General features: G+C 35.3%; 1 protein-coding gene across 2 annotated transcripts in view; it reads left to right on the top strand.

Moving 5' to 3' along the window:
* The window catches only part of BAZ2B (bromodomain adjacent to zinc finger domain 2B), a 128,545-nt gene that overhangs the window by 99,554 nt on the left and 18,082 nt on the right, over positions 1 to 10,909 (top strand). For both annotated transcript variants that reach the window (XM_007446456.1, XM_007446457.1), the window contains 6 exons: positions 1,033 to 1,688; positions 2,078 to 2,351; positions 2,532 to 2,687; positions 3,069 to 3,229; positions 7,754 to 7,959; positions 8,454 to 8,589. In XM_007446456.1, the coding sequence (XP_007446518.1) occupies positions 1,033 to 1,688; positions 2,078 to 2,351; positions 2,532 to 2,687; positions 3,069 to 3,229; positions 7,754 to 7,959; positions 8,454 to 8,589 (1,589 nt within the window). The remainder of the gene's footprint in view (positions 1 to 1,032; positions 1,689 to 2,077; positions 2,352 to 2,531; positions 2,688 to 3,068; positions 3,230 to 7,753; positions 7,960 to 8,453; positions 8,590 to 10,909) is intronic.

The raw sequence follows: 10,909 nt of genomic DNA, 5'->3' as shown, positions 1-10,909 counted from the left end.
GGGATCCTCCCAGACCGGGGCACGAACCCGTATCCCCTGCATCGGCAGGCGGACTCTCAACCACTGCGCCACCAGGGAGGCCCACGGATTTATATTTTTTAAAGAGTTCTTATAAATTATTTTTAAAGCACTGTTCAAAACTATGAACCAGAAGTTCACAAAGGAGAAATGCCAGTAAGCCCATGATAAGGTACTCAGCCTTACTGGAGATCAGAAAAAAAAAATGCAGCTTAGATTTTTATCTCCCAGATATTGACAAAAACAAAAAAATACTGATAGTATTTAGTTTCCTTGAGGGTGTAGGCAAACAGATGCTCTTGCTTCTGGTATGAACGTGTATTGATCTAGACTTTCAGTTTGACAGCGTATTTCAAAAACTCTGAAAAGTATGTATCTTAGGACTCAGTAAATTTTTTCTAGAAATTTATCCTAAGGAAGTAAATTTTTTAAAAAAAATGAAGTCCAAAGATACAGATACAAGGTCATTCATCATTTATAGCATTTTTTATAATAGTGAATAACTGGGCCCTATTAATAGCCATCAGTAGAAGATTGATTATTTAAATTAGGATATATTCTATTGAATATTCTATAGCTATTAAAATTTATGATGTAGTTATATATTTATTGACATATCAGGATGTTTGCAGAGCAAAACATGTAGGTCAGGCATTATGCATATAGTGAGATTTCCTTTTTCTTTAATTTATAGGTTTAAGTGTGTATGTGTGTGCATATAGAATGCCTGGAAGGATTTAGACAAAAATATTAATAATAATTTTTGCTGTGTATTAGGGCTTTTAAATTTTTTATATTTTAGTTTTTCTAAAGATTAGTCACAAAATTACATTAATTTTCCAATGAGCAAAAGAATCTAGTCTATAAAAAAGGGGAAAATGGGGAGTATTAAATAATCTAGAAAAGTTTCCTAAAATATTTATGCATATAACTTGATAAGTAATAAAAGAATATAATTATAGTATTGGTTTGATCTGGAGTAACTGATCTTTATAATGCTTTTCAATTTTTTAGGACTAGAAGAAATTGCAAAAGAAAGAGAAAAACTAAAAAAGGCAGAAAGTATCCAGATCAAAGAAGAAATATTTGAGACTTCTGAGGACACTTTAAATTGTTCAAATCCAAATCACTGTGAGCAAAAGGAAGATACTAAAGAAAAAGATAACACAAATCTGTTTCTTCAGAAACCTGGTTCATTTTCGAAATTAAGCAAGCTTTTAGAAGTAGCTAAGATGCCTCCTGAGTCAGATGTAATAACCCCCAAACCAAACAGTAGTGCAAATGGGTGCACATTGTCTTATCAAAACAGTGGAAAACATTCACTGGGCAGCATTCAATCAACAGCAACACAAAGCAGTGTGGAAAAGACAGACTCTAATAATCTGTTCAGTACCAGTTCAGGTGGTCCAGGGAAGTTCTATAGTCCTCTCCCCAATGACCAGTTGTTAAAAACACTGACTGAAAAGAATAGACAGTGGTTTAGCCTTTTGCCAAGGACACCTTGTGATGACACATCACTTACCCATGCAGGTATGTCAACTGCTTCTTTAGTGACCCCTCAGTCTCAGCCACCATCTAAGTCACCTTCGCCTGCCCCAGCTCCTCTTCTTGGATCATCTTCTGCTCAGAATCCTGTTGGCCTAAATCCATTTGCTTTATCACCTCTTCAGGTTAGTGCTGCTAATTGTAACTCATTCTTATGTTGCTTTATTTAATCTTTGACCCCATAAAGATTTTCTCTCAAGGGAAATCAGTTGAATATTTATAATATTGTCTCCGCCATGGTTTGAAAATCGAAGAGTCAGAATTGCTATCACCAAGCTTCATCAGAACTACTGATGTCTAAGTCAAAGCCTTCTTTAATTACTCTTTAACTTATTACTGTTGCATTATATCTAAAAAGAAAGTACTTGGGGAGCAAATGAAATGACGTATGCCTCTAATTGTGATAAGTGAAAGAATGTTTTTTTCCGAATTTTATAAATAATTGCTGGTTCTAAACACTTTTCCTAACTTCTTAGATTGTTCTACTTTTAAAATGTTTTGGTTTTTATCGCAGATGAAAAGTGGAGTATCTATGATGGGACTCCAGTTTTGTGGGTGGCCCACCGGTGTGCTGACTTCCAGTAATCCATTTACATCACCTTTACCTAGTCTTGGATCAGGGTTGGGATTATCAGAAGGAAATAGTAATTCATTCTTGACTCCTAATGTTGCTTCAAGTAAAAGTGAATCTCCAGTACCACAGAATGAAAAAGTCTCTTCAGCTCAACCTGTAGCTGTTGAAGTAGCAAAACCAGTAGATTTTCCTAATCCAAAACCTATTCCAGAAGGTAGGTACATTGAGATGGTTTATAGCCACTTACTTACTTTATTTTATTGTTATAGATTCCTGCATTATAACCGAATCTTTGATGGTTTTCTACATAGTTATAAGTCTTCTGATTTGCACTGTGCCTTTCATTTATATTCAAAATATTTGTAAAAAGATCTACATATTTATCTTAACTTAGAAATGCAGTTTGGTTGGTGGAGAATTATTGACCCAGAGGACCTGAAAGCTTTGCTCAAAGTGCTCCATCTCAGAGGAATAAGAGAAAAGGCGTTACAAAAACAAATTCAGAAGCACTTGGATTATATTACTCAAGCTTGCGTCAAGAATAAGGATGGTACGTACCTAAAAGAGACTTCTGCTCTCTTGCTTAGTTATGAGAATTAGTTCTTTTATCTTAAAACATATTTTAGTATATCCTAGTTCTTAATTTATTACTAATAGGCATTTTTTTTCTACTTTGTTCAACACACAGTAACTCTTTACATTTCTTAAATAGGTATTACTTTCTTATAATTTCTCACAACCTGCAGACATATTGTTTTGTTTCTTAAAAAAGAATATTCCTACTTTTAAGAGTAATCTGCCTGTGTATGCACAAGTACATTTGTGTGTGTTAAGTTACACGTATATGTTATCCCTGGACCCTTATTCACTTTTTAGAAGAAATCATTGAGGGATAAAGTGGACTCTAAAATTAATTTCTTTTCAAATATAGTTGCTATTATTGAATTCAATGAACATGAAGAAAACCAGGTAACTCGAGATATTGTGGAGAGCTGGTCAGTAGAAGAACAAGCAATGGAAGTGGATTTGAGTATTCTTCAACAGGTGGAAGATCTAGAAAGGAGAGTTGCATCAGCAAGTTTGCAAGTGAAGGTAAAATTGATTGGAATGAAATCTATTTTAAGGATGATGGAAGGTAACTATTATTCGTTGTATACCTGATATGTGCCAGTTACTCTGCTAAATGTTTTCACTTTATCTCATTTAATTCTCAAAATGATCCTGAATTTCCCCCATCTTACAGGTAAGGAACAAGACTCAAAGTAAGTAACCTGCCAGTGGTCACATCGTAAGCTAAGCGTGTATTCATCCAAGTCTGTCTGGCTCCAGAACCTGTGTTCTTTCTACCAAATCTTGCTGCCTCCTTAATGGTATTCAAAAGTGTCATTTCTAGTTTTACCCATGATACATATAATGCTCTATCAAATTCCTACTATACTGTTTCATACAGAGGAACCTCCTTGCATCAAGCTATGTTGTATGTCAAAATTTCACTCTATATAATTTAAAATTGGAGAATGTAGATATATCCAGATATACACTGTATCATTATACACATACCCACACACCCTACATATATATGTAAATTTTAAATTTATTTATCTACTGTTTAAATTTTAAATTTATTTATCTACTATTTACCATGTCACAAGCATTATCTTGATCAGAATGGCTTCCAATGGACAGGCAAAAGGAAAGCTTTACCTTAGTGCAAGAATTTTTAGTTTTGGTAGGAGAGATATAAAGTCTTCTCAGTTGATAATAAGGTGATGTCTCTTGAGAATACATGGATGGATGATGAATAAGTATGAGACACCTGAAAAGGTTTAGAAAATGTAGTATCCATGTAATTTGATTTGCTATTCTATGTTTTATTCAGAGTGAGAAACTTATGCCATAATACTATCCTATGGCATTTGGAAACTTTTGAAGTTCTCCAAAAAATGTCACTTTCCAGAGCTAATGACATATCCCTTTCTTGCCACAAACATAATTACCAACTCTGGGAGACAAAATTTATCATTTGTTGACTCTATTTTGCTAGCAAACTATATCTTCCTCCTAGTACTATAATACAGTATAAAAATGCCCCATTTATTTGGCATCTTCAACAAATGAAGTCTTCCACACAAGTTAATTTTCTAGAGAAATGATAATTATTCCATTTAGCACCATAATTTTTTAACATGTTTGTCAGATCGCTTACGTTACGCATTACACTGCCGTCTTAAATTGAGAATAATGAGTTTGATTTAAATTATCTTGGTGACACAGGATCATTAGTGCGAAGACCAATTATTAGATGATGATTCCCTCAGGAAATGTGAAGAGGTTTTGCCCCTACATTAAATGGTCCTAGTGTGCTTTGCTTTTAAACGACTGTGTCTGCTTTCTATAGTCTGTTTCTGTCTTCTCTCATGGTCAGTTGCTACTACTTGGCTGGTTTAAATTTGGTTGGTTCTACTGGCCCAATTTTCCCCCAACTTCCTCCACCTAATTTGCCAGTTCTAATTGGCTATTGGTTGGGAACACATATCACCGAGATTTTTTTTTTTTAAAGATATAATTTTATTTATTTTTGGCTGAGTTGGGTCTTCGTTGCTGCACGCGGGCTTCTCATTGCGGTGGCTTCTCTTGTTGCAGAGCACAGGCTCTAGGTGCGTGGGTTCAGTAGTTGTGGCGCACAGGCTCAGTAGTTGTGGCACATAGGCTTAGTTGCTCTGCAGCATGTGGGATCTTCCCGGACCAGGGCTCGAACCCATGTCCCCTGCAGTGGCAGGTGGATTCTTATCCACTGTGCCACCAGGGAAGTCCCAAGCTTTTTTAAGTTAAGTATAAAGTCAGGGTGTGGGCCTGAAACATTTTCCTGGAGCCATACTCATATTTTCCTGCATTAACCTTATCACATTACTGGCTGCTTAGACAATCTTGGCTGTGTTCTAAGTATATAAGAAAAGTAGAATTTGTTTTTTAAGTGAAACGTTTTAATATTCTGTTATTAAGGTATTACTAAATTATTCTGTATTATTCTGAAAAAATGAATTATATTATTCTTGAAGAGTCTAAAAACACAAATGATGAAAATAACCGCAAGACATTATTTTAACATCTATAGAAGATTTAATGTGTTTTTTTTTTTTTTAAGAAAATAGAGTTATATGTTTAACGTGGGGAACTAGCCATTGTGAAGACACACCACACAGGTGGCCTGTGGGACTTACTTAGGTGCATTCATTTATATTTTTAATATTGCTTATAATTTGGACATTCTTTATTATTTTGTAGGAAAATCTGCAAGTCTCTTGTCCTAGTTCTGTTGTTGCGAGTATACAAAGAACCTAATTACTCTTCCAGCTCCTCTAAAGATAGCTCCTGTGTCTCTTTCTAAGTTTCTCTTTTTCAAGCTAATTAATTCCTTCAACCATTAGTCCTGTGAAATAGTTTCCATGTACACGATTCTCTTCTGTATAAACACCAGTGTTAATATACTTCTTAAAATGTTGTATCCATAACTATACATGGCACGGTCTGAATGTGTTCGTGGGACTTTTACTTTCCTTAATCCAGCACTATACTTCCATTAATGCTGTTTGAATTTTGTACTAGCCTTTTAGCGTCCACATCATACTCTTGCTTCACTGAGTATACACTATGAAAAAGACAAACTTTGGCCCTCTTTCAAAGAGCTTTTAAGCAAGTTCTATCACACATAGTATTCAATATTTCTGTGATTAGTTGCTTAAACTTCAAACCTAAAATTTACATTTATCATTGTTTTATTTTTATTAATTTCATGTGGGTACATTTTTCAGCATATGGAACTGTGTTTATCTTAGTCCTGTTATACAGAATATTAAATTTTCTTCCTAGTTTTAAATCATCTGCAGATTTAATAACAATCAACCAAGTTACTCATAAGTGTATTAACAGGACAAACCAAGTACAGAGCCTTTTGGACACTGGCACTGGGGACCTTTTCTGAGGTGACACAAGTTCTGTCAATCACCATTTTTTGGAAGCAGTTTTCAACCCTCTAGATTTCTTTAATCTAGTCTTCATTTTTTTTCTTGTCATTTGCCTTGCAGACATCAAGATATGCTATGTTTACAGGGTTCTCTTGATTTATCAATTTAGTACCCTTTTCAAAATATGGGAATGAGGTTCATTTGACATGACTTGTACCTAATGCACTTACATGTACTATTCATAATTCCATCCTTACTTCACAAATATAAATGTTCTACTGAATTAAAGAAGAAGAATTGATCCTAATATACAAAATAAAATAATTATCTCTAAAGAGGTTTAATAAAAAGGGTAATGTTCATTCTGTTTTTCATTTAATATGCATTTACTAAGCCCCTATTCCACATCAGACAGTAGGCACCACAAAATTGGATAAAATGTGGTTTCTGCTGTCAGAAATCTTGTCATCTAATAGGGAGATAAGTCATATATACATCTCCACAGAATCTGTTAACTGATCCTAGAGGAATACAGAGTCATACATGAATTTAGAAAAAGAATACATAACTTCTCATGGAGACATGGGAGAGATTAGGGAACATTTCACGTAGAATTCGAGATGGAACTTGAGAAGGTGAGTCAGCTTTTGACAGTGAATGCCATGCTAGGAAGAGGGAACAGCCTGAGCAGAGCACCAGGATCCAGAAGTTTAGGGCATGTTTGTGGAGTTGCAAGTTGTGGAATTTGCAGTGTCGGATGTGTGAACGGGAACATAAGAGGAAGAGGCAGATTGAGGTACTGGAATATCATGATAAAAATATGGACTTTGTTAAACAGTAGGGAAACTTTGAGGGATTTTGAGGTAGAAGATGAATAAAAGCAAGCTGAGTTACAAGATCATTCACTTATTCAGTCAACACGTGTGTATTGAGTGCCTACTATTTGCTTTCACTGTGCTGGAGATAAAATGAGTAAAAAGCAGACGTGGTCCCTGCCATCATGGAATTTAGAGGTAAAAAGATGTGAATCAAATAATCACAATAGTAAAAAATTGTGAGTACCGCAAGGCTATGGCGTACTACATGGTCCTTTGTGGGCTTGTAATATGGAGACTTACCTGCTAAAGTAGGTCAGAGAAGGATTCCCTGAGGACTTTTAAAATGAGAGCTGCAGGATGAGTGGATTTAACCAGGTTAAGAGCAACAGGGAAAGGCTCTACAGACAAATATAACAGCTCACGCAGACTCCTACGGCTGAAGGAAAAATGGTAAGTATTATACAGACCCCTGTACAGAGGAGTGGTAGAAGGAACGGAAATGGAAAGGAAGAGCTAAATTCAGAGACCACGGAGAGATTTCTGTTGAAATGAATAAGCATGTAGTCTAAAGTCTCTCAGAATACTTTGCTGATTTTCATTATACCTTTCATAATATCAAAAGTGATTAAATTTTCTTCTTCAAACTTCTCACAACTGTTTCTTTTAATTTTGTTATTCTTGTTTCTACCTAGCATTAGGAAACACAAGATAAAAACTTTTAGTAAAGATCCTTAAGGTCTGCTGGTGTCTGCTGCTGTGTTTTAAGTAAAGGTAATTCACCCAGCAGGCATTTTAAGAGGAAACCATAATAACATTATTCTTTTGATACATAGGGTTGGATGTGTCCAGAGCCTGCATCAGAAAGGGAGGACTTGGTATATTTTGAACATAAGTCATTTTCTAAATTGTGCAAGGAGCATGATGGAGAATTTACTGGAGAAGAAGAAAGCAGTGCACATGCACTGGAACGGAAGAGTGACAACCCCCTAGATATAGCTGTAACCAGGCTGGCTGATTTGGAGCGGAACATTGAAAGAAGGTATCTGAAGAGCCCCTTAAGTACCACCATTCAGATCAAACTGGATAATGTGGGCACAGTTACTGTCCCTGCTCCTGCACCATCCATTAGTGGTGATGGTGACGGGTAGGTTATTGAGATTAACTTGAAAAATTATTGTGCTTCTTTGCTAATTGGAGCCTATTTTCTATTGCCTGTTATCTATGTATCTTCTTGTATGTCTGTGATCCATATGGATCATGCTGTTTGCATGGTGCTTTGTAAAAACATTTTTTTGTTGTTGTTATGTGCGTTGATAATCCTGCAAAGTGATCTTACATTTACCTGGTTGTGACTAAGCTTTGAGGCACGTAGCCACAGTCTGTGCACTACATCAAATTTAGTTGCTTAAACCTTATACTTATTGGCTGTTACATGTTTTTGTCATTGCTTGGCTTTCAGTGTGATGATTGTTTCACATTCAGTAACCATAAATGTGGATGTGACCTACTTAATTTTTCTATATTTCAATGCAGAATTGAAGAGGATATTGCTCCAGGGCTCAGGGTATGGAGAAGGGCATTATCAGAAGCTCGCAGTGCTGCACAGGTAGCTCTGTGCATTCAGCAGTTACAGAAATCAGTAGCATGGGAAAAATCAATTATGAAAGTTGTAAGTGTTTTTATTTAAGAAATACTATAATTTACTTTGTCCTGTTTTTTTCCAATCTTCAGATATTTCTTAATTATGCATTACTTATTGTCAAAACAATGTATGCTGTACTTGAGAATTTCCTTAATTCTTAAATACTGTATAGCTTGATACTTTCCTCCTTATTTTGAGCTTTTTGAACAAAGCTACCAAATGTTATCTTTCGTTTTTTAAAATCTTGTCTTTCTCTCCTTTGAATATTGTTTATAACTCTGACTGAAGTTGTCTTCTCCATTCTGTCAACATAATAGTTGTTAATCTGAGTGTTTTGAAGGCCCTTTCAATCTTGTAAACACTCCAGTTGCTAACATTACCTGCTTAGTACATTCACTTCATTTCTAAACTATCTTTATATTTGTATCAATTTTCTTTTCTTAATGCCAGAAATACTTAGCTAAGTAAATACGGAATAAGCAGAGAGCTCTTCCTTTATGCACCGATATCATGTTTTGGGTTGGCCAAAAAATTGCCTTAGGTTTTTAAGTAAAAATAAAAGATACATTTTTCATTTTCACCAAGAACTTTATTGAACAACGTATTCACCCTTTTGTTCCACTACCTTCTACCATTTTTCAAGCAACTTCATAATTCCATCTTCCCAACACTTTTTATCTTTTTGAGCAAAGAACTGATCCAGGTGCCTTTTACAGTCTTCCAGGGAATTAACTTTTTTTCCATTAAGAGAACTTTGTGAAGCCTAAATGAATGGAAATCCAAAGGTGTAATGTCTGGTGAATAAGCTGGATGAATCAGAGCTTCCCAGCTAAGCTGTAACAGCTTTTGCCTGGTCATCAAAGAAACATGCAGTCTTGCATTATACTGATGGAAGATTATGCATTTTCTGTTGACTAATTCTGGACACTTTTTGTTGAGTGCTGCTTTCAGTTGGTCTAATTGGGAGCAGTACTTGTTGGAATTAATCGTTTGGTTTTCTGGAAGGAGCTCATAATAGAGGACTCCCTTCCAATCCCACCATATACACAACATCACCTTCTTTGGATGAAGACCGGCCTTTGGTGTGGTTGGTGGTGTTTCATTTCGCTTGCCCCATGATCTCTTCCATTCCACATTATTGTACAGTATCCACTTTTCATCACCCGTCACAATGTGTTTTAAAAATGGAACATTTTCATTATGTTTAAGCAGAGAATCGCATTAGGAAATACGGTCAAGAAGAGTTTCTTTGCTTAATTTATGTGGAACTCAAACATCAAAGCGATTCACATAACCAAACTGGTGTAAATGATTTTCAGCCCTTGATTTGGATATTTTGAGTTTTGTTGGCTATCTCCCGCATGGTATAACGTTGATTGTTCTCAATTAATGTCTTGATTTGATCGCTGTCAACTTCAACTGGTCTACCCAACCGTGGAGCATCATCCAGTGAGAAATTTCCAGCATGAAACTTCGCAGACCACTTTTGATGTGTTCAGCCAGTCACAGCACCTTCTCCATACACTGCACAAATCTTCTTTTGCATTTCGGTTGCGTTTTTACCTTTCTTGAAATAATAAAGCATAATATGCCGAAAATGTTGCCTTTTTTCTTCCATCTTCAGTATTAAAATGGCTACACAAAAATTAACCAATTTTGATGTCTTTTTTAAAATGCACGCTGATATGATAGGTGTCACATACAATCTAACAAAATTGTTTTGAATGAACTTATAGACAATTAAGTGTTACTAGAGCCATCTTGTGGAAAAAAGGCAAACGAACCTTTTGGCCAACCCAATATTTGGATATAGTTGGCATTGAGTAGATCTTTTTAGTCTTTCCTCTAACAGTTAAAAATGTTTCTTCGCCGCCTTTGTTCAAGCCCAGTTAGTTATCATGTAGTGGCCTCTACTTTGTACTAGGCAACAAATGCTATATGTTCAAAATAAAAGCTCTATTTCTTATGTTTTCCAGAGAGAGATTTATCTTAAATCATGTACGTGTCCCTTTTGCCTCTTTTGTATCATATACAGAAATATCTATTATAGGTAGACTTTTATGAATTACTTTAACAGTTGCTTTTGAATTACAGGTTAGCTTTAAAGTTCAAACATTTGAGATTTGTTTTCATGAACAACTAAGGGTAAAATTCCTATTTTAAATAATCTTCCCCAAAGAAAAGAAGTGATCCTTAAATAATTTAGCATTCTCTCCTTCCTTTTTACCTCTGTACTTAGACTACTCAATACTTTATTCATTCTATACAAATAAATTTGCTTTCTTCTATGGTTTTTTTCACTTCCTTCTAAAATGTTCATGGAATAATGGATCTGCAGTTTTCATAA

Source organism: Lipotes vexillifer, unplaced genomic scaffold (genome assembly GCF_000442215.2).
Source record: "Lipotes vexillifer unplaced genomic scaffold, Lipotes_vexillifer_v1.1 scaffold173, whole genome shotgun sequence".
NCBI classification, from domain to species: Eukaryota; Metazoa; Chordata; class Mammalia; order Artiodactyla; family Lipotidae; genus Lipotes; species Lipotes vexillifer.
This window is presented reverse-complemented; position numbering and strand designations above follow the sequence as displayed.